Raw genomic sequence first — 24,340 nt, forward strand, 5'->3', positions numbered from 1 at the left:
GGCCTAAAGTGAGGAATTCTGGACTCTAGACCTGAATTCTGGCTCCATTTCTGCCATTACCTCACTGTGCGCCCTTCAGCAGGTCACTCCATCTCCAAAAGCTTCAGCTTCCTCATCTAAAAGTGCAGGAAACCCTCCCTACTTAACAGCTGCTCCAAAAGTCCAATGAGATCATGGCAAGAGGAATTATTCTCCTGCTGCAGCTAGATTGTGGAATACCCCGATGAGTCCAAGAGAGTAGAGCTACAGGTTTTCTACAGGCCACAGGCACCAGTGAAGCATCAGGGCAGAGAATGGATGTTTGAGAAATGACCGCCTCTACTGGCACCAATGGACGTGTTATCCCAGATGAGTAAAACCAAATGAGCTCTTTCAACCAACTGGACATAAACATCCTCCCTTCCCTCCCCAACCCATCCCTGAGCTCACCTGTCTCACTTCCTCTCTATCTCCCTCTATGGACTCATTTTCTCTTCAGCTCAGCGTTTCAAAGTGTTTTTTCCAGGATACCATCCTCAGCTCACTGCAGAGTGATCTCATCCAATTTCATGGTTTTAATCATCACCTTTGTATTGACTCCAAAACATGTGTCTCTATCCCAGAACACTTGAGCTTCACATTTCTATATACAGCCATGTACTAGATACATCTCAATTTAGATACCCTACCAGAAGCTACAATTCATCATGTCCATAATCTTCTGAAAATAGGATTTAATTCTAATTTGTTACCACCACCCTTTCCCCTAACTTGCTTCTCTTCCTTCTTTATTTCCTGGTTGATTGTCCCATAAACCACCAATCCATCTTTGCATCTGCAGCCCAGTGCCTGGCACACAGCTGACATTCACTTGTTGAAAAAAGTGACTAAATGAACAAAAGAGTAACTCACTTTTCCTTTATCTGTAGCTTTACTTTGGCCTTTGGCTATAAAATACTCAATGGCATAAAGACTTAAACATCTCAGTCTTCAGATCTGCAGAAAAGTGACTGACAAACACATCTAAAAAATAATAGGGCCATAAAACTGCAGGGAAAACCCATGCTAGCTCTTTCTACTAATCAATCTAATCCTTCACCCTTCGATATATCTAGGAATCTCCTTCACTCTTAGATGTATCTTTCTAAGAATCACAGGTATTTTGAAAAAACCATCAGCATGAAAAAGAAGAACCAAAATAAAGAGAGGAAGAAAAAGATAATGGTGGAAAGCAGAAGAGAACTTCAAAGGGTCAGAGACATGAAGAGGCAACTGTAAGAAAAGACAAAGTTCTTGAAAATTAAAAATATAATTACTGAAATAAAAAATACTGAGTATGAATATAGCCAAAAACAAAAATGATGATTTGGAAGATATGACTGAGGAAATATCTCTGAATGTACAGCAAAGACAAGGATGTGGAAAATATGAGAGGCAAGTTAGAAGACAATGAGAGCAGATGCAGAACATATGTAACAGAGTAGGGAACGTGTGGCAGATGCTGCTGGTTGCCTCCCTAATGCTCACTCTCTCTGATTACCTGACGAACAGAAACCTAACCACATTCAGAGTGACAGTGTGTTCAACCTAAAATCTATATTTCCCAGTCTTCTTTACAAAACAGGTAGCCAATATAATGTACGTGGAAGTCTATCGGGGATTTCTGGGAAAGTTATACTTTCTTGATAAAGGTTATGTCTTTTTCTCTTTGTTGCCTCCTCTTTCTCCCCACTAGAATGATGATGTGGTGTTAGAGCTGTAGCAGCCATCTTGTAGCCATGAAGAAAAAGTCTCAGTGTTGTTGTCAAATCAATGTCAGTAACGACTTACCTGGGCTTCTTGTTACATAAGAAAAAAGTAAACTCATAATTTGTAAAGTCAGTGTTTAATGTTTTGTTGCAGTTACACACACCCTAAATGATACAGACAATGGAGAGGAAAAAATAATCGAAGAACTACTCAAAAAAAACCACCCCTCTATCCAAAGGCAAGGGTCTTTAAAGTGAAAGAGCCAATTGAATGCAAGAGAAAAGAAACACATCATGACAACTATTACTAGTATTTCAGAACTCTAATAGTAAACAGAAAATCCTCAAAGGTTCTAGACAGGAGAGTGGGTTTATCAACAAGAATCAGACTAGTAACAGACTACTCATCAACAATACTTACAGCAAGAAGCTTGGCAGCATTGTCTCCTGAGTTATGAGGAAACCTAATTTTTTATTTTATACCTAGGCCAAATCATCAATCAAGTGTGAGGATAAAATAAAGACAGTTTTGGCATGTAATAACTCAGTAATAAATACAAATGATAGCCCATATGAGAAATGAACCATTAGCATGTTACTAAGAACAAAGAACTTACCCAGTCTTTCTGATTAAGTTTAGCTGCTTCATTATATACTTCAATGGCAGCTTTATGTTTTCCCAAAAGAAATCTGGGGAAGAAACACATTTTCCGTAATTATTAACATAAAGCTTTTTATAAGACCAACCCCACTAGTCCCACATTTGACTCATCTAGCCAGCAGAGAATTTTGGAAGCCTCTTCTCTATGACTGGCTTGTGTGGGTTTAGCCAGTGAGACTCTTATATACCAACAGCAGAAGCTCTTGGTAGGGACAGAGCTGGTAGCTATTCCAAGGCCTTGGTTCCATTCTATACCAATTTTAGTGAAAGCGTTAGTTGCTTAGTCGTGTCCAACTCTGCAACCCCATGGACTGTAGCTTGCCCAGCTCCTCTGTCCATGGAATTCTCCAGGCAAGAATACTGGAGTTGGTAGCCATTCCCTTCTCCAGGGGATCTTCCTGACCCAGGGATTGAACCCAGGTCTCCTGTGTCTCCTGCATTGCAGGTGGATTGTTTACCATCTGAGCCACTGGGGAAGCCCCAATTTTAATCAAAGTCTTGTGTATTTTCCCCAATGTACAATAAATGTAGACCAAGAAACAAGCCAAATTAATTCTACGTTAAACAAGAATTGCCACAATTTTTCATCATCATGTATTAGGAACATGCCCTTCTCTTCCAAACTAAGTCTCTTTCCTTGATACTAATTCTGGAGACACAGGGGAGAATCAGCCTCTGTACAAAGACAATGCAGGTATCGATGACACTGCAGGTTAGAAAGTGAGGGTGGGAACTCCACAGATCACACTCTACTACTCTGGAGTAGTAAAGCTGCTGCTGCTGCTGCTGCGTCGCTTCAGTCGTGTCCAACTCTGCGCGACTCCCATAGACGGCAGCCCACCAGGCTCCCCTGTCCCTGGGATTCTCCAGGCAAGAACACTGGAGTCGGTTGCCATATGCTTCTCCAATGCATGAAAGTGAAAAGTGAAAGTGAAGTCGCTCCGTGTCCAACTCTTAGTGACCCCATGGACTGCAGCCCACCAGGCTCCTCTGTCCATGGGATTTTCCAGGCAAGAGTACTGGAGTGGGGTGCCATTGCCTTCTCCAAGTAGTAAAGCTATTAGTACTTAAAAGCTTATAAAGATTCTAGAGAGTGCCAGAATCCAGGAGCCTTCAGAGGCTTAACAAACACTTAAACACTACAAAACAGAACAAACACTTAACAAACACTACAAAACTACTGTGTATATAGTATTATGCTAAGTATTGGAACAGTAGGCAAGAAAAATTCCATGGGTTGGCAATATGATTAGGGTACTTGAAGCACAAAATGTTACTATTTGAGAAATACTATCAGCGTTCTCCTATCAAACTAGAATATGCAGTATTTGAAATACTCAGTTGCTTTATACTGGTTATCTCATTTTATCAAATTTCAAAATTAATCCACACTCTTCAAAGTGAATTCGTTACACTTCTCTGTAAGCAAGCCCCAGCCTGAGAATGCACTTTACACTATTCTCCACCAGTGCCCGAAGGCCTCCAGGCTGCCAATACTTACAAAGATCTGGCCACCTGCTTGAGGTTATCAGCACACTGAGGGCTGAGAAAAGCACACATCTGAAAGAGTCTTAGGGATTCTTGGATATTTCCTTCCAGGCGAAATATCAAAGCTGCCAAGAGAGAGAAAACACAGAAAATAAAATCATGTTCTAAGAATGGAGCCTGCCATGTGAAAAACTGGAGAAAGAGGGAAGTAGGAAATCTTATCAAAGAAACCCCTTGGATAACTGTGTCTTAAAATACAATCAGATATGACTTCAGATGGATTGAAACAAGCAGCAAAGTTGGTGATGAGCTAAAACCTTTTTTTAAGGTATCTGGGACCTACCTATTTCTCCACTCCCAGCTTCCAACAGGCAGATAATCGGGTGCCTTGTAAATTATTCCAGAAACTCTTCACTGTAAGAAATTCTTATAGCTCCTATCAGATGCGCTATTTATCACGATAATTCCAACTTCACCTGATAGTTTTCAGAGAGTACACCCAAATGGGGCAAGTGCAATCAAAAACCCAAGTCCAACAAGGAGATGCTGGCAAAGAATGCAGTAATATTTCAGAGTTGGTTCTCAGTCTAGCAACCAATCAGAATCAATCATTTTCCTAGGCCTAAGTTTTCAGAAGATTTACATGCTTAAGTAGTATGAGGCACTGTAAGTCTGGAACTGGTGATATTGGGAATAAATAAGCATTATTTTGCCACAATGTCCTAGATATGTTAATGTATTACCAATTACATCAGAAAATTGCATATTAATTAACTGCATATTAATCTGAAGACTACAAATGCAGAGTGGGAAACAAAACCATTCATTTACATCAAAGAGTCAGAAAGTTCCCGGTGCCCAAGTAGCAACCAAGGACGCTACTTGGGCACCACAGAGTAAAATTCCAGTCAATCCCTCTAATCCCTATATTATTCAGTCCCTATAATATTTGATTTCTGATGACTTCCATTTATTCTCTGCTTTGTCCTGTATACCTCTAAGCTTCTTCCCTTCCCTGACTCCCGTACAAAAAATCCTCAAGCTTTTTCTCATCTCTTCTAGCTTGACTGCAAAGAATTCTTGAAAAGCCTCTTCTGGGCCCAACACTGCTGCAGGAGGCAGCGACCCTAACAACAATTCTGAAAAACACGAGCCAGAAACTAGAATAGGGGTGAAGGGCAGTAGCAAGCTTTTTAACAGAACTAGTCATTTCTGAGGTCAGATCCAGCACAATAATTATGTTCTGATTTCAAAAAAAACAGTAATACTAAGCAAGAGATTTGTGGAACATTTACTTGCATTTAAGTATTTCATAAGTTGCTCTTTTTCCAGAATCTAGGCAGAGTGTGCATTTCTCTAGCAAGAAGAGAAGAAATATATGTCTCACCTTGGACATAGATAGCATATTCACATAACCCGTGAGTCTCCTGAAGCTGTTCTTTGATAACAGCCTGAAAAAGAAACAAACAATACTTCTGAGTAGTGGTTAAGTGTCTTCAAGTGTTTTTAAGTACAGGAAGACATGGACACCTGTCTGCTGTCACCCTGTTTGATCTATACACTGAGCACATCATGAGAAATGCCAGGCTGGATAAGTTACAAGCTGGAATCAAGATAGGTGGGAGAAATATCAAAAACCTCAGATATGCAAACGGTACCACCCTGATGGCAGAGAGCGAGGGGGAACTGGAAGGCCTCTTGATGAGGGTGACGGGGGAGAGTGGAAGAGCCGGCTTAAAACTAAATATTGACAAAACTAGATCCTGCCATCCCCCCGGCAGATGCAGGGGGAGAAACGTGGAAATAGTGACAGATTTCCTCTTCTAGGGCTCTAAGATCACTGTGGATGGTGACTGCAACCACGAAATCAGAGGACATTTCCTTCTTGGTAGGAAAGCTATGACAAACCTAAACAGTGTGTTGAAAAGCAGAGACACTGCTCTGCCAACAAAGGCCCAAGTAGTCAAGGCTGTGGTCTTCCCAGTGGTCACATACAGTTATGAGAGGTGGACCATAAAGAAGGCAGAGCGCCAAAGAGTTGATGCCTTCGCACTGTGGTGCTGGAGAGGACTCCTGAGAGTCCCTTGGACAGCAAGGAGATCAAACCAGTCAATCTTAAGGGAAATCAGCCCTGAATATTCACTGGAAGGACAGACACTGAGGCTGAGACTCCAGTATTTTGGTTGTCTGATGCGAACAGCCAGCCTCACAGGAGAGGTCCTTGATGCTGGGAAGGATTGACGGTGGAGGGAGAAGAGGGCGTCGGAGGATGGGATGGCTGCATGGCATCACTGATGCAATGGACATGAACTTGAGCAAACTCTGGGAGATGGTGATCGACAGAGAAGCCTGGTATGTTGCAATCCACAGGATCACAAAGAGTCAGACACAACTGAACAACAAGACATGGACAAGGAGTATATGTGAGGAATCAAGGGATAGGAAAAAAGCAGCAATAGGTATGGAAGGAAGCAGGTAAATTTGGCTACAGAAAAGTTGAATTTGAAATGTCTGTGAAGCATTCAGTACGCATCAGACTGATCTGGCAATCAGGAAGAAGTGTGCAGAACAAGCAAAGAAAAGAGTCAAGGATAGTACACAGGGACGGCCCTAATTCTTAAGAAACAAACAAAGGAAGAGAAGCCGAAAGAAAGGAAACAGAAAAAGTGGTCAATAAAGGAAAGGGGAAATAAGGATAGTATCACAGAAGGAAAAAAAAACTTTCCAAATCCATACTGGAACAAAACATTGCTAGTTCTTTGCACTGCTGTGGGTACAAATGTGACAGGTACAAAAATCACAACCTTAAAAGCATTACAAAGCTCTGAATGCCAAAAAAAGACAATACCAAGGATATATTTTGCATGGTGATACTATTCTCTGCCAGCAAGTATGTAACATATATACTGTCACCAAAGATACAGTTTAGAAAAAAGAAAATACAAATGGTTTTAAAATATACAAAGGATCAAGCTCACCACAAGAATTATGAAATAAAAGTGAAACACCATTTTTCACCTATCCAAAGATCAAAAAGTTAAACACTATGCTGACTTGAACATATGCTCTCTACCATAAGACCAACACGTCCCAGAGAGTAGCGGCTCCTTCAGCCTGGTCTTGAAAAGGGAAGACACATGGAGCACACTGGAACCTGCTCCAGACTATGGCTAAACCCCGCCAACCATAGCCGATCTGAAGGCCCACGAGGAATAAATAAGGCCACTGACATTCTGAGGTTGTTTGTTAAGCAGCATTATCACAGCAAAAGCTAACTGATACACAAAATGTGAAGAAACAAGATTTCACACATTATTAAAATAACGGGTTACTACCTGCCATACAAACTGAGTGACAGAGACAGATGCTTAATCAAAGCCTGCCTCTCGTGTTCTCTATCACCGCAGCCTCTCACCTTGCATGCTTCATAATCCTTCTGGATATAATAGAGATGTATCAACCAGTTCTGCTTCTCCAAAATAGGAAACTCCGGAGCTGGGTAGCATATTTTGACAAAAACAAACAGTCATTGTTAGGTTTTCTCCTTGAGCATTGTCCTCATGTCTAAACTAACCAAAAGGAGACTGTAATATCATGTTAAATTCTTCATGCTGCTGACCATTTTTAACCAAAGTGTATTAAAAATGTGTGGATTATTACATTAAGAGATACTTGTCCTACTAGTACAAATTCAATATATATTCCTGTAAAGTTTGTGTGGTTCATAATATCAGTTTCTCAACTGATAACTTGCCTGAAGGGGAAAACAGAATCATTCCTTCCCTCTTTTCCTTTCTCTCTCTTCCGGGTTTTGGTAGGTGAATAAAATGACTTTCCAAAAGATATTTCAGGAGTATTACTAACAAAATATATATAACATAGTTAATATCACATCTAACAGATCAGAGGACCAAAAATAGCTAAACACAGTCTTAGCAATAGCTCAAATGTGAAACGTTATACTGTTGCCCAGTTATGAGAAGTCAACAAGGAGAAAAATATTTCAGACACCTCAGACACTGAAAATGATTCACAATAGAGAAACTATGAGTTACTATTTCTTTGAATTCAATTAAATTATAGGTAAAAATTCATTAAGAAGTTAACTTTTCTATGGTAAAAAGGGAGACAGTTATTCACATCAACCTCAGAACAGTGGAGACCTCAAGGAAGAAGGAAGAATGAATTAGAAATCAATAAAAAGGAGAATTAAACTCTTTAATGCTTTAGCTATCAAAAAAATTAAAAGCTCTAAAATATATAAGTCTAAATGTTTTTATTTATTAAATCTGGCCTGTAAGCACATGGGTATTTGTTATTTTTTATGCATTTTAATACATGTTTGAGGTATTCCCTGATTAGTTTAATGGTCACTTTTTTTTTTGGCCACACCACACCACATATGGGATCTTAGTTCCAAGACTACAGATGAAACCTGCATCCCCTACAGTGGAGACTGAACCACTGGACCACGGGGGAAGTTTTGGTGTTCCCTTATTTTTCAAAATGTAAAAAAAAGGGTACACCAGGGGAAGAAAGGGAAATGATTTGTAATCATTCTGTTCCAGAACCATAGGTGATATAACAACAAAAAACCCAAGACTTACATGTGCATAATATTAATAATGATGGGAAGGAAAAAAGCTTACTGTGACCCAGAATTAATGTTGAAAGTGAAAGTCACTCAGTCATGTCTGACTCTTTGTGACCCCATGGACCATACAGTCCATGGAATTCTCCAGGCCAGAATACTGGAGTGGGTAGCCTTTTCCTTCTCCAGAGGATCTTCCCAACTCAGGGATCAAACCCAGGTCTCCCACATTGCAGGAGGATTCTTTACCAAGCTGAGCCACAATTAAGAATGCTTTTTTCTTTTCCAATAGGGAATAACAATGGAGTTTATAAAGTGAAATTATGACAGAAATATGGATATGATTTGATAAAGAAGAAGAAAGAAAAAAAGATTAAATGTTAAGCAACCTAACTCTTCATTTTCCAATTACCCACATTCTCTGACTAGGATCACCCTTCTTCTAGTCAGTAGGGCTTATGTGAGACTCTTCAAAGACTTTTTTTTCCTTCCTTCTCTTCCCCTGCGCCCCATCAAACATCAGATATTAGCCATTCCTGTTCTGCCTAACTAACCATTTCCAAAGTTAAATTTCCTACAGAAGACCACACAAATCATCAAGCTTAAAGGCAGATGTGAGTGGGTGTGTATGCAATCTTAAAGCAAGTCTCAACTGTATGACCTACCTCACTGTTACCTACCCCTTTTCTGAAGGAAAGGAGACACTGAATCCTTTGAGTTTATAATATCACTATCACTGCTTCTATAGCCTAAAGAAAATTTATAAAATGCAAATTTGAGTCTTTCTTATTATTAAAATCTTGGACTTCCTGGGTGACACTAGTGATAAAGAACCTGCCAGCCAACACAGGAGACACAAGAGATGCAGGTTCAATCCCTGGGTTGGGAAGAGCCCCTGGAGAAGGGCATGGCAACCCACTCCAGTATTCTTGCCTGGAGAATGCCATGGACAGAGGACTCTAGTAGGCTACAGTCCAAAGGTTCGCAAAGAGTTGGACATGACTGAAACAACTTAGCACACACACACACACACAGTATTATTAAAATCTTACAATAAAGGATGAACTATTTTTTGTGTTCCATGGGTGACGAATGGGAGAAAAAAAAAGTTCAATTTGTAAAGTATCTCAAGGGCCCAGAGGCTCATGAAATAGAGTAGGAATTAGAAGAAGGGAAAGCACCACCAAATTCAAGTGCCTAACAGTCATTTCTGGAGAAGGCGATGGCACCCCACTCCAGTACTCTTGCCTGGAAAATCCCATGGACACAGGAGCCTGGTGGGCTTCAGTCCATGGAGTTGCTAAGAGTCGGACACGACTGAGTGACTCCACTTTCACTTTTCTGCATTGGAGAAGGAAATGGCAACCCACTCCAGTGTTCTTGCCTGGAGAATCCCAGGGACGGGGGAGCTTGGTGGGCTGCCGTCTATGGGGTCGCAGAGAGTCAGACAAGTGACTTAGCAGCAGCAGCAGCAGCAGCAACAGTCATTTCACACTCTTGATGATAGCTTGTCTAAAAGTTAAAAGAACTCTAGGTTCACCAAAGACTTTACAGATCATTACAGTGATCTGTAATATTGTCCTATTACTGTGTAATCTTGGAAAACTTAGTTTCCTCATCTATAAAAAACTCATTCATTCAACAAATATTCACGGAGTACCAACCACATGCCAGGCACTGTTCTAGGCAATGGGGATACAAAAGTGAACAAAACTGATTATAAGCTTCCGGGGAGCTTGTAATCAGGGCAGAGTTGGGGGCTGGTAAGACAGTACTAGCAGAAGGGACAGATGATAATAAAATACCCATTATTAGTGATATATTCCTCACACTTAAGTAGAAGGATCAGGGGATAAAATATCCCCCCCGAGTTGTGAGGACTGAATGACAATACACATAAAGAGATTCGAGTACTGTCTGGTACACAGTAAGCCCTAAAGAAGGGCTAGCTGTGGATGTTATTTTTATGATTATTATTAGTCAGTTTTGAAGATGAGGAAATTCTAGATACCACAGAAATCCCTATGAATCCTGAATTTAGTTAGAATTTTACCTGTAAATGTGTAAGCTGAATTTCTTGTACTCCAGATCATTGCTCAGTCAAATTCCCCCTACAAACAGGGATACTGGTTCACACATGCTTTCGCAAGTATTAGGAGAATTACCTATTTGATAGATCCTAAAAACAATAAGACATTTAAGTGCAAAGTAGAGCCTCCTCCTGTATTTTATAGCAGAGCAAGGTAGTCATCTCCCATGCTACACTAAATTTAGGAGTCTATATTACCATGGAGGTCAGGTAACCAGCTGATGAGATAATGACACAGTAAGTTTTTCAGCTGTTTGTAAAAAAGATCTCACTCAGCACACTGCCCCCTCCCATTTTTTATCAAGACAAGGTAAAGCCTTTCAGGTGACTGTAAAAAGACCTGATTCACATCTCCAGCTCCCACATAGCTCTCCACCATCACCAAGGCAGTGGCGGCGGAAGGCTGGTGACCTGGCAACAATACTCCCTTGCCCTTCTCTTCTCCTGTCCCCATTCCACTCTTTTGTGACGTCTCTTTCTTTCCTCCTCTTAAGAATACACCAGACACGTCTTAAACAATTCCATAACCAAACAAACATGACATCACAAGAATTCTTCCCTGTAATTTGCCCTATTGTATTTTTATTCATAAAAATAACCAAAATTCAAAACTTTACATTACATTGATTAACGGTAGTGAATAGCACCCTGGATATACAAATGTTGTTGCTTAGTAACTAAGTCACGTCCGACTCTTTGCAACCTCATGGACAGCAGCATGCCAGGATTTCCTGTCCTTCACTCTCTCTTGGGAGTTTGCTCAAACTCATGTACATTGAGTTGATGATGCCATCAACCATCTCATCCTCTGTTGCCCCCCGCTCCTTCTGCCCTCGATCTTTCCCAGCATCTGGGATGTTGAGCAGAAAATTATAGTGCTTTAAATTTTTAATTAAAAAATTTTCTACAATGACTAAAGCTTTTGTAAGTACATTATAAATGAACACTTCTTTGGTAACAGATCTCATTAAGGAGAAGACACTTGCACATAGGATTTTTACATGTAGAAGTCCAATCTTCAATCAGTAACAGACTTCTGTGGGACTTAGAGCAAGTAATTTAAGTCTCTGGGCCTCCATTTTCCCCCTATAATTTTCACTGGAGAAATTATGAAAAATCTGCAAGTAGTTATTCAACAAGTTAATTTCCTCATGTTAAAATAGGAACTATAATACTTTTCTACCTCAGTATATTACTGGGGACATCAAAAGAAATAACAAATCTTGAAATATGGAAGGCATTTTTGTTATATCAATTTGAGCTCTGTATCAGACAGGGTCTAATGAGGAAACAGAAACTACTTGAGGATTTAAAACAGAAGGGCTTCAATGCAGCGAACAGGTGAGGGCAGAAATGAGAACCAACGGGGGAACAGTGATGCAAATCAGAGGTTAGCATGGGAACAAGTCACTACCACCTCTGAACTGAGGGAAAAAACGAGGGAGTGTATTGCTACCAGTACCTAAGGCTGAGCTTACCTGGAAGAAGCTCAAAGCATATGGCCTGACTGCCAGAAGCAACAAGAGACACTTCAGAAGCCACGCTACTCCTCCAACTTCCCAAAGCAGAGAGAAAGAAGGGAAAGCCCTGTCTTCTCCTTCCTCCCACCCTCCAGTCTCCTGCCAGTTCCCCTCACTTGCTAATCCAGCCAGAAACTGTGCTGACACCACAGCCTAGGAAGGAATGAAGCCCGCAAGGGTCTGCTCCTCACAATACTCAGCAGAGAAGGGAAGGGTGAGGAACGGACTTGAGGGCAAACAGCTCCAGGATCAGCAGAAATGCCACCTCTGCTCAGAAATATAAATGAGGATGAAGGAGGCAGAAACTAGACTGACTCAGCAGTCACCCAAGGGTACGTGCTAGAAGACAGCGTTATAAAAAAAATATTAAACTGCTACCTATCCAACAGGTTTGCCTCTCATGAACATAAACTGGGATGAGGAAGAAAGGAACAATTCATATAACAGATTATGGTTTTACTACATACCCTGTGTGCATGTGTGCTTAGCTGTGTCCGAATCTTTTCAATCCCATGGACTATAACCCTCCAGGCTCCTCTGTCCATGGCATTTTACAGGCAGTACTGGAATGGCTTGCCATCTCCTCCTCCATGGGATCTTCCCAACCCAGGGATCGAATCTGCATCTGTTGCATTGCGGGTGGATTCTTTACCACTCCACCACTGAGGAAGCCCTTACTATATACCCTAGATTATTTTAAACTATCTTACTTTCTAAAATCAAAACGTAATTCCCCATATTTATATATGATATTTTTATACATTTATATGGCTTACTTATATCTATAATAATATGAACATTAATTTATATATATATATAGTGCAAAGTGTTTTCTCCCTTATTATTCCACTGAATATTCCCATGAGGCTAGTGAGTCATACAATTTTGGGACTATTCACAAATGAGGAAATTAAGATTCCAGAGGTTAAGTGATTTGCCTATATTCAAGAGCTTATTAATGGGAAAGGCAGGGCTATATCCCAGGCCTCCAAATTACTCATTTAACCACAGCAAGTTTCTGTCCCAATTGTAAAGAACTTTCCAATTTTATACATTTTAACACTGGAAAGTCCTTTATAATTGGGATGAAACTTGGTGTAGTTAAATGAGTAACTTAGCAACACAAAATTAATAATGATATCAAAGTTTTCCTATTACCAAAAAAAGCAGAACAGGACTTTTGACATATTATGATAGCAAGATTTTCAATTAAAAAAAAAATTAAAACAACCCTACATACATACAGTAAAAATAAAACTGAAAGGACAGAGAGAATATTAAAGACTCTGTCCATTCCTCCTCCTCGCTAGAAAGTGAGTTATTTTCTAAGGAATTTCTATGCATAATTAAGCATATGGGAAAGTGTACACATACACAAAGGGGATTATATTAAATGTATTTGGAAACGTTGCTCATATCTACTGAACTTAAGTACATCCTTCCCAGTGACCCAGCAATCCTGCTACTAAGTGTACATAAGTACAAATCCTGCTACATAAGTGTACCAAAAAAAACATACACTTTAAGGATGGCATTATGCGTAACATCTCAAAATGAAAGTATCCCAAATGTTCATTCCAAGTAAAGTGAATAAACTGGGCTATCAACCCATAATGCAATACTATGTTATAATGGAAAAAACAGCCATTATTGCATGCAACAAGATACATGAATACCAAAAAGATAATTTTGAGCAAAAAAGTCAGATACTGAAATGTATACACTGAATGATTCCATCCACTTATATAAAGTTCAAAAGTAGGTAAAACCCTAAATACCTAAGTAACCATCTTTGAGAGGAGTAGTTAATGACTGGTAGGGGGTATCCTGCCTGGAAAATCCCATGGGCGGAGGAGTCTGGTGGGCTGCAGTCCATGGGGTCGCTAAGAGTCGCTCTGACTGAGCGACTTCACTTTCACTTTTCACTTTCATGCGTTGGAGAAGGAAATGGCAACCCACTCCAGTGTTCTTGCCTGAAGAATCCCAGGGACGGCGGGGCCTGGTGGGCTGCTGTCTATGGGGTCACGCAGAGTCGGACACGACTGAAGCAACTTAGCAGCAGCAGCAGCAGGGGGTATGAGGGAGGCCTCTGAGATGTTGATGATGTTCTATAATTTAATCAAGATGGTGAGTACAAGGACTTCCTTGGTGGCACAGTGGATAAGAAAATCCGCCTGGCAATACAGAGAACACAGACTTGATCCCTAGTCCAGGAAAATTCCACATGTGGTGGAGCAACTAAATCTGTGTGCTGTAACTACTGAGCCCACTCGCCCTAGAGCCGGAGCTCCACAATACGAGAAATCACTGCGGTGAGAAGCCCACACACAAGGAAGAACAGCTCCCCTCAACCAGAGAAAGCCTGCACAAAGCAATGAAGATCCAGTACAGCCAAAAATAAAATAATCAATGAATTAAAAACAAATACATACATTGGTTTTATGTTTAAAAAAAAGATGGTGAGTACATGGATATGTTCACTTTGTAAAAACGTATTAAGCTGTACAATTATAACATGTACTTTTCTGTATATATGGTATATGTTAATAAAAGTGTCAAGAATCAAATTAAACACCCCCTCAACCAAAAAGATTAATTTCTGCAATACCAATGCAGAAGAGGTGGGGGCACACAACTCAGTCTGAGGGTAAGGGTCATAACCTTCTAGACAAGACACAAAAAGCATTAACCATAAAGAAAAAAATTAATAAATCACCCTTCATCAAAATTAAAACTTCTGATCAAAAAAGGAGTAAAAAATGGCAGTGGCTAAAAGACAAAGAAAGGGAAAAGCCTCTGAAAATGGAACAATAGAAAATCCGTGGACCAGAGTGAGAACTTCAGGTGAAACAAGCACACCCCCTTCTGGGCTAGCCCAATTTACATAGAGCAGGCTCAGCAAGGAGAAGACAAAACGTATAAAAAGAGAAGCAAGATGGACTGAGGCCTCTCCTTTGGGGCCGGCCCACTCTCACACCTCGAGGGTGTACTATCCTTTGCTTGCCAAATAAAACTCAGAACTGTAACCGAGTTGTAAAAAAAAAAAAAAAAAAAACTGATCAAAAGATGCACTGCTGTATGACTTCATGACAAGAAGTTCAAGCACAGACAGACAAAATTTACTTTCAGGGACAGAAATCAGAACAATGGTTCCCTCTAGGGAACTGAAGGAAGGACTGACTGGGAAGGAGCTGGAAGAAACTTTCTGGGTGATAAAAATATTTAGCTCATCCTAGCTGATGACTACATATGTTATTTGTCAAAATTCAAAAACTGGGCACCTAAAATTTGTAGATTTTACTATCATCGGGGAAAAATAAAAGTTGTATACAGTACCTTCTATTTAAATTAGAAGTTAACACTATTCCTCAAAAAAATCAAGTAAAATTACGTCATTAAGTGGAGCCAGCAATTCCACTTCAGAGTATATACCCAAAACAGCTGAAAGCAGGGAGCCCCTTTCTACAGTGCTGCTAAAATGCTTCCAAGGAAGTTAAGGCCACATTGCAATGAGGCCCTGAACAGCAGTGAGGTGGGCAGTCAGCCACTAACTGGGCACTTTCATCTTCATCTACTGGCCTCACCCCACACCACAATGAGATGACATTCAGTCATAGAGGGACAGATCAATGTTCTCATTAAAACTAACAGAAATGCCGAACACTTCCGGCAGGGCTCCAGCCTTGTCAACACGGGAAGCCTCATCTGCAATGTGGGGGCTGATGGATCTGCCCTACCAGGAAGTCCTGCCCCTCCACCATTGCTCTCCAGTTGAGAAGTGGAAGGCAAAGAAAGAAGAACAAGAGGAGTCCGGCGACAACATGAGCTTTTTGACTAAATCTCTTATGTAACACATTCAATAAAAAGCGAAGTCCTAGAAAAAAACATAAAAAAAGTAGGTACTCAAATGTATTTATTTATACATCAACATTCATGGCAATGATACTAACAATAGTGAAAAGGTAGAAACAACCCGTAAGTCCATCAACAGATAACTGGATATACAAAATATTTACTGTGTGTACAAACAACAGAATATTATTTAGCCTTAAAAAGTAATGAAATCTGTTCAACAGGCTATAACACAGATGAATCTTGAAAATATGCTAAGTGAAATAAGTCAGAAACAATAGGATAAATGTTGCATAATTCTGCATATATGAATGCACTATCAAGAATATGCAAATTCACACAGATAGTATTGGCTTGGCTTGAAAAGTTCACTTGGTTTTTTCTGTATGATGGAGCTAGTTGCACTTAGTTGTCTTTAACGTCATTCAGAACAGTTCTGTTAGATTCTATTGTGACAACTGTCATATCAGCATGCATTTTTTTTAATTTATCAAAATTGGTGAATTTTTCTGTAGCCACTTTAATACTAAAGATGGAAGATAAAAAGGCAACATTTTTGGCATATTATGCTTTATTATTTCAAGAAAGGTAAAAACACAACTAAAACGCAAAAAAAAAAGGTTTGTGCAGTGTATGAAGAAGATGACTAAATCAAACATGTCAAAATGGTTTGCAAAGTTTCATGCTGTAGATTTCTCGATAGATGATGCTCAGTTGGATATACCAATTGAAGTTGACAGTGATCAAATCAAGACATTGAGAACAATCATATCTATACCACGTAGGAGATAGCTGACATACTCAAAATATCCACGTCAAGCAATGAAAATCATCTGCACCAACTTGGTTATGTTAATCACTTTGATGCTTGGGTTCCCCATAAGTTAAGTGAAAAAAACTGACTGTATTTCCATTTGTGATTCTCTACTTAAACATAATGGAAACTTTCCATTTTTAAAATGAATATGACAAGCAACAAAAAGTGGATACTGTACAATAACATGGAATGGAAGAGATCATGGGGCAAGTGCAATCAACCACCAACAACCAGACCAAAGGCCAGTCTTCATCCAAAGAAGGTGATATGTTGTATGGTGGAACTGGAAGCGAGTCGTCTATTGATAAGCTCCTTCTGGAAAACCAAATGATGAATTCCAACAAGTACTGCTCCCAATTAGACCAAATGAAGGCAGCACTTGAAAAGTCTCCAGAATTAATCACTAGAAAATGCATAATCTTCCAACAGGATAAAGCAAGACTGTATGTTTCTTTGATGACCAGGCAAAAACTGTCATGGCTTGGCTGAGAAGCTCTGACTCATCCACCATATTCACCAGGCATTGCACCTTTGGATTTCCATTTATTTCAGTCTTTACAGAAGTTTCTCAATGGAAAAAATTTCCAATTTCCTGGAAGACTGTAAAAGGTACCTGGAACAGTTCTTTGCTCAAAAAGATAAAAAGTTTTGGGAAGATGAAATTATGAAGTTGCCTGAAAAATGGCAGAAGATAGTGGAACAAAACAGTGAATACGTTGTTTAATAAAGTTCTTGGTGAAAATGAAAAATGTAAAAGCCAGAGGAACTTTTTGGCCAAACCAACAGAGGATACCAGAGGCTAGAGGTGAGGGGAGATGGAGAGTTTATATTTAATGGCTGGAGAATCTGTTTGGGGTGCTAAAAAAGTTTTGAAAATAGATGATGGTGATGGTTGCACAACATGGTGAATGCCACTGATGCCACTGCATTGTACTTTTAAATGATTAAAGAAGTAAATGTTATGTGTGTTTTGCCACAATTTCTTAAAACTTCGTTTATTAAAAAATACTTTAAAAGCAAACCACAAGCTGAGACCAAGTTTCTCACATAGTAAATAGATTGTCTCAGATTGTAAATTAAATTCATCCTAGCCTATGCAGCCACTCCAAAATGAGTAAGGTCTTCAGTGAAGACTCCTTTAAGGAAGCAAATAAGCCCATGAAGTAAATCAGTTAACTCACCTCAACTGAAAGCCAGAAGAAAGTTTTCTGAGTTATCTGAGGTCGTATCATGGGAGGAAAATGAAGAGGATGTAAGTAGCCCCACGTAGGATACTTTTTCTCAGAACCATCAAGTAGTTCTGTAAACAATTCCAAATAAGTTGCTTGTTGTTGAAAAAGTCCTAATATATTTAGACAAGAATCCCAAATAAAAAGTTGTTTATCCCCTCCAGTGAGCTGGCACTCACTACCCTTAAGACTGGAGTCAAGCTAGGATATTGGCCTCTCAAGCTGAGGAGGGAAGGGTGTGGGAGACAACATCCAAACCCAGACTCAGAACTTCTTGGTTAAAATGCCATGGCTGCTGCTTGTTCAAATAAAGTCTCTCTGCCTGTTATTTCAACTTATGTGTGAAGTCCCCATGATAAACTTACCAACTTCCTACAGTCTACCTTCTACTGAAGTATCATACTCTTTAACTACAGCAGTGGTTCTCAATCAGGAGCAATTCTGTACCCTAGGGAACATTTGGAACTATCTGGAGACATTTCCGGTTGTCACAACTGGGTGCTACTAACATCTACTAAGTAGAGATAAAGAATGCAGTGGCCATCTTGCAATATGCAGGACAGCTCCCCCAAGAAACAATTATCTTGACCAAAAAGTCAATAGTATCAAGATTGAGAAAATCTAGAGATTAAAAAGATATTTAGGATTTTTACAATTTTATTGAAGTATGTGTGTGTGCTGTCATGTCTGATTCTTTGCAACCTCATGGTTGCATTTTCCAGGCAAGAATACTGGAGTGGGTTCCCAGTTCCTACTCCAAGGGATCTTCCTCACCTGGGGATCAAATCCACTTATCCTGCATCTCCTGCACTGGCAGGTGGATTCTTTACCACTGTGCCATGTGGAAAGCCTCTTATTGAAGTATAGTTGATTTACAATGTTAATTTCTGCTATACAGCAAAGTGACTCATCTATATCTATCTATTCTTTTTCATATTCTTTTCCATAATGGTTTATCACGTGAAACCTTAGTGAAAGTTGCTCAGTTATGTCCGATTCTTTGCAACCCCATAGACTACACAGTCCATGGAATTCTCCAGGCCAGAATACTGGAGCAGGTAGCCATTCCCTTCTCCAGGGAATCTTTCCAACCCAGGGATTGAACCCAGGTCTCCCACATTGCAGGCAGATTCTTTACCAGCTGAGCCACCAGGGAAGTGCTCTCACAGACACAGAGAACAGACTTGTGGTTGCCAAGGGGCAGGGAAGTGAGGGAGGGAAGTATTGGGAGTCTGGAACTAGCAGATGCAAACTATTATATACAGGATGGATAAACAGGGTTCTACTGTATAGCGCAGGGAACTAAATCAATATACTGTGATAAACCGTTACCATGATTTTGAACAAAGTACTATGATTTTTTTTATACTAGATTTTCAATATGCTATGATATATACTGCTTCATATGCTAAATATATACCATTTCATATACTATGTTACATACTATTTCAACAAAATACTAGATTTTCAATATACTATAAACCTTTATCATAGCATACTGAATCTAGTTCCCTGTGCTATACAGTAGAGCCTTGTTGTCTATCCATCCTGTATATTGTAGTCTGCATCTGCTTATTCCAATGCCCAATACTTCCCTCCCTCACTTCCCTGCCCCTTGGCAACCACAAGTCTGTTCTGTGTCTGTGAGTACGCTTCTGTTTCATAGACACATCCATTCGTGCCATATTTTAGATTTCACATGTGTGATATCATATGGTGTTAGTCTTTCTCTTCCTGACTTACTTCGTTTAGTATGACAATCTCTAGGTCCACCCATGTTGCTGCATTATCTCATTCTTTTTAATGGCTGGTAATTTTCTGTGTGTGTGTACATATATATATGTACACACACACACACAACATCTTTATTCAGTCATCTGTCAATAACATTTAGGTTTGTTACATGTCTTGGCTTGGTAAATAGTGCTGCTATGAACACAGGGAAGCATGTATCTTTTTGAATTAAGAGTTTTGTCTATGTATATGCCCAGGAATGGAACTGCTTGATTATATGGCAACTCCATTTTTAGTTTTTTTGAGGAACCTCCATACTGTATTCCATAGTGGCTGCACCAATTTACATTCCCACCAACAGTGTAAGAGGGCTCCCTTTTCTCCACTCTCTCTCCAGGATTTACTATTTGTAGGCTTTTTAATGATGAAGACTCTGATCAGTGTGAGGCAGTACCTCATAGTTTTGATTTGCATTTCTCTAATAATTAGTAATTAGGAGCATCTTAACATGTGCCTGCTGGCCATCTGTGAGACATCTAAAGATTGCACAGTGAAATATGGAAGCTTTCTGTTCAAAATACTACCCTGATTTTTAATTTGTCAAAGTTCACTAATCCTTAGGGCTGATTTTTTCCCCTGTTTTCTTTATACTTCCCTATGTTTTCCAAATTTCTATAAGCTTATGCTGATTTTCTCATTAGAAATTAAAAGATGCTTACTCCTTGGAAGGAAAGTTATGATCACTTTGCCAACAAAGGTCCATCTAGTCAAGGCTATGGTTTTTCCAGTAGTCATGTATGGATATGAGAGTTGGACTATAAAGAAAGCTGAGCGCCGAAGAATTTATGCTTTTGAACTGTGGTGTTGGAGAAGACTCTCGAGAGTCCCTTGGACTGCAAGGAGATCCAACCAGTCCATCCTAAAGGAGATCAGTCCTGGGAGTTCATTGGAAGGACTAATGTTGAAGCTGAAACGCCAATACTTTGACCACCTGATGTGAAGAGCTGACTCACTGGAAAAGACCCTGATGCTGGGAAAGACTGAGGGCAGGAGGAGAAGGGGACGACAGAGGATGAGATGGTTGGATGGCATCATCAACTCAATGGACATGGGTTTGGGTGGACTCCAGGAGTTGGTGATGGACAGGGAGGCCTGGCGTGCGGCAGTTCATGGGGTTGCAAAGAGTCAGACACGACTGAGTGACTGAACTGAACTGAATTGAACTATATTTATATATGAATCACACCTCTGACACTATGCAATACAATGGTATTGCAAATGTGTAAAATGGTTGCCCAAAGGCAAAGCAATCTTAGCTGATTAACAGAAAGATCCAAATCAACAGATTTTATCTTCCAGACATTTCACTTGGCCCTGTTCACATCATACCTGGAATATTCTATTTAGTTCTAAACGCTCTACTTCCAAGATGGCCAACAAATTTCACTATAGAGCCAAAGCAATAATGGCAAAAGAGTTCTAAACTCCCACATGGAAGAGCTGAAACTGGATATGTTTAACCTTCAGAAGGATGGGCCTAGGGAATACACACTGCACTTTAATTATTTGCTTATATTCCCTATGCCCTGAAGACTGTCAATTCCCTGAGGGCAGAATCCATGCCCTATTTATCTGTGCATTCCAAATACCTATCACTCACTGGTCTTGGAACCTGCTAAGTACTCACAGGTATGAGGGGTTCAAGAACAGGAAAAACTAAACTTTAATACCAGAAACCAGAAAGTGGTTGCTCTGCAGTGGGGAAGGGAGGAAGAACTGATTGGAAAGGGCACTATGCTGCTGCCAAGTCACTTCAGTCGTGTCCGACTCTGTGCGACCCCATGGACTGCAGCCCACCAGGCTTCTCCGTCCATGGGATTCTCCAGGCAAGAACACTGGAGTGGGTTGCCATTTCCTTCTCCAATGCATGAAAGTGAAAAGTGAAAGTGAAGTCGCTCAGTCATGTCTAACTCTTAGTGACCCCATGGACTGCAGCCTACCAGGCTCCTCCGTCCATGGGATTTTCCGGGCAACAGTACTGGAGTGGGGTGCCATTGCCTTCTCCCAAAGGGCACTATGGCACTGCTTAATTTTTTAGCATACTTGTCAATATGTCCCTTTCCCAATAGCTATAAACTTTTCATCTCATTAGCCTCAATTGGGCATGGGCCAATTCTTGATTGGTGTGTACTAATTACAATTTTCCTGGACTGGAAGTCAACTGAACCACACGACATGACCCTGGAGGAAGTATGGAAAGAATACTGGAGGGATGATTACAATAGCACAAGTCCCAAATCACCCTACTGATTAAATGAACAGATATCACAGCAAGAAGATGCTCATGTCCAGAAATGGTGTTTAAAATATTAGCAGTGGGGACTTTCCTGGTGGTCCAGTGGGTAAGATTCCCTGCTCCCAAATGCAGGGGCCCTTTGATCCCCGGTCAGGGAACTGGATCCCACATGCCAGAACTATAGATCCTGCATGCCACAACTAAGACCCAGTCCAGCCAAATAAATACACACAAATATAAAAAAAAAATTAGCAATGATGTTAGACATTGGCAGAATTCATCTAAATTTCACAAATAATCTACATTGTAGATGTACTGTTCTTTCAGTGAAAACTGTTTTCCAAAAAAAAAAAAAAACCCTTTGAAAATAAATTCCTGAAAGTTAGTATTTTCCAACAACTTGTATTATAATTTCAAAGAATAACAGAAACAGAAATGCCCCAAGTAAACACTTTATTAACAAAATGAAAACTCTGAGCAAACAACAGGAGAACGCATGCTGCAAAACGGCATATAGCCTGGCGACTGTAACTCGGGTATGCAAACAAGAGCAACACACAAGACCCTGGGCAACGCATACCCCTTCCATGTTTCCTCATCTAGCAGATAATAAATAAATGAATAAACAATAAAACAGATGGTCTCTCCTGCTAAACAAAAAGTTCAGGTATAGTCTAAGGCCTAGGAAGTAGATAAGACACCCAGTCCTTTAAAACTGGGTGAACATGGAGGAAGAGCCAGTATAGTCACTGACAAACGGGATGCAAACCCTCCTAAGATTTCCTAGGTTAACAAATGAAGAAATCTTATTCCTCTATACAGTACGTACCTCTATTGGATTTTATTTTTTTTATTAATTAATTTTATTTTTTGCTGCATCTCACAGCATCTTACCCCGATCAGGGATCTAACCTGGGCCCCTGGCAGTGAAAGCGCTGAGTCCTCACCAAGTTAGGCTTCCCAGACTTTTTATAAAACCTCACACTTATTCAACACACATATACATGAGATTATTTGAGGCCTGATCTATACTACAGGAACTTTATAGTGGTTTTTCCACAAGTAGAAAGTTAGTACACATTTATATATTAAAATAAAACCCCATTTAAACATACTTTTAGGTAAAATCAATCCCCTAATATCTAACAACTTCACAAAATGAAAGCTAGATATGGCAGAATAGAATCAATAAGACAGAAAAATCTGTGCAAATATACAGACGCAATGAAATTATATACAGACCTTTTTTCAGCACGGGTTTTTGAGATTCAGCAGACACAGGAAGCTGAGTTCTCTGAAATGAAGAAGCCTATGTTAAAGTACCACCATAAATCTTGCTAGCTTAAAGAAGCATTCAAATAAAAATCATCAGCTCTCCAATCATGCAAGTAATCTATTAACTGCATAAAAGTACAAAGAATTATTTTGAATATGGTTTAAAAACCAAATGTCAAGTTGCACTTTTGCTGTCCCAATTATTAATAATGCATAATGCATATTTATTGTATATACTTACAATGTGCATTTATTATACAGAACTGTAATGCATGATATAAAGTATACAAATAAATGTGTTAAGTTCTTAGACATATTAGTATTATAAAACATATTAGTATTACACTCAATGCTATACTGATTTGCACCAAAACCAAAAAAATCACAATTTTGATAAGAGGAAGCCTATAAAGTCATCTACACAGAGATGATCAAGCACTCAATTCTAGGATGGAGTATTTTTACAAAGCCATTATTTAATATCATAGACACACTATTTTATACTATAACTTGGCAGAAAATCTTCAAATGAATTTTTTTTTTTAATCTGCCTCCCATGTTGTGTGTAAGAAGCTTCCCGAGTGGCACTAGCGGTAAAGAACCTGCCTGCTGATGCAAGGTATAAGTAAGAGATGCAGGCTCAATCTGGGTTAGGAAGAATCCCTGCAGGAGGCCATGGCCACCCACTCCAGTATTCTTGGCTGGAGAATCCCACGGACAGAGGAGCCTGGCAGGCTGCAGTTCAGAGGGTCGCACGGAGTCGGACATGACTGAAACGACAGCATGCATGCATGTTGTACATAAGCAAAAATAATGGCTGAAAATTTCCAGAAGTAATGAGACATGCGAATCTTTAGATTCTGGATGCTCAACCAATTCTAACCAAGTTAAATGAAAATAAATCCACACTTAGATACATCATAGGACCTCGCCAATGACAATAAGTTCTTAAAACCAGCCAAAGGAAAAAACGTATCACCAGATTATCAGCAACAAAACGACAATTAGACTGACAGGTGACTTCTCAACAATTAAAAACAGAAGATATCATTGACATTATA

The 24,340-nt window shown here is 39.8% G+C and overlaps 1 protein-coding gene across 39 annotated transcripts in view; it reads right to left on the reverse strand.

The window, feature by feature from the left end:
- Positions 1-24,340, reverse strand: part of BBS4 (Bardet-Biedl syndrome 4) — a 45,598-nt gene that overhangs the window by 14,366 nt on the left and 6,892 nt on the right. For 4 of the 39 annotated variants that reach the window (XM_086322652.1, XM_086322628.1, XM_086322654.1 and 1 more), the window contains 5 exons: positions 23,247-23,298; positions 7,292-7,371; positions 5,264-5,327; positions 3,890-4,001; positions 2,345-2,417 (listed from right to left, as the gene is read on the reverse strand). Coding sequence is in view for 31 of the 39 variants with exons in the window: in XM_086322628.1 (XP_086178754.1) it covers positions 2,345-2,417; positions 3,890-4,001; positions 5,264-5,327; positions 7,292-7,371; positions 23,247-23,298 (381 nt within the window). In the remaining 8 variants the exon portion in view is untranslated. Of the gene's footprint in view, positions 1-2,344; positions 2,418-3,889; positions 4,002-5,263; positions 5,328-7,291; positions 7,372-7,630; positions 10,647-17,926; positions 18,046-23,246; positions 23,299-23,885; positions 24,050-24,340 lie in introns of those variants that run through there. The other 35 variants (XM_086322634.1, XM_086322636.1, XM_086322658.1 and 32 more) reach the window with 22 other exon arrangements.

This window comes from Bos grunniens, chromosome 10, assembly GCF_055505025.1.
Source record: "Bos grunniens cultivar Pamir isolate PY7600 chromosome 10, Bosgru_T2T1.0, whole genome shotgun sequence".
NCBI lineage: Eukaryota > Metazoa > Chordata > Mammalia > Artiodactyla > Bovidae > Bos > Bos grunniens.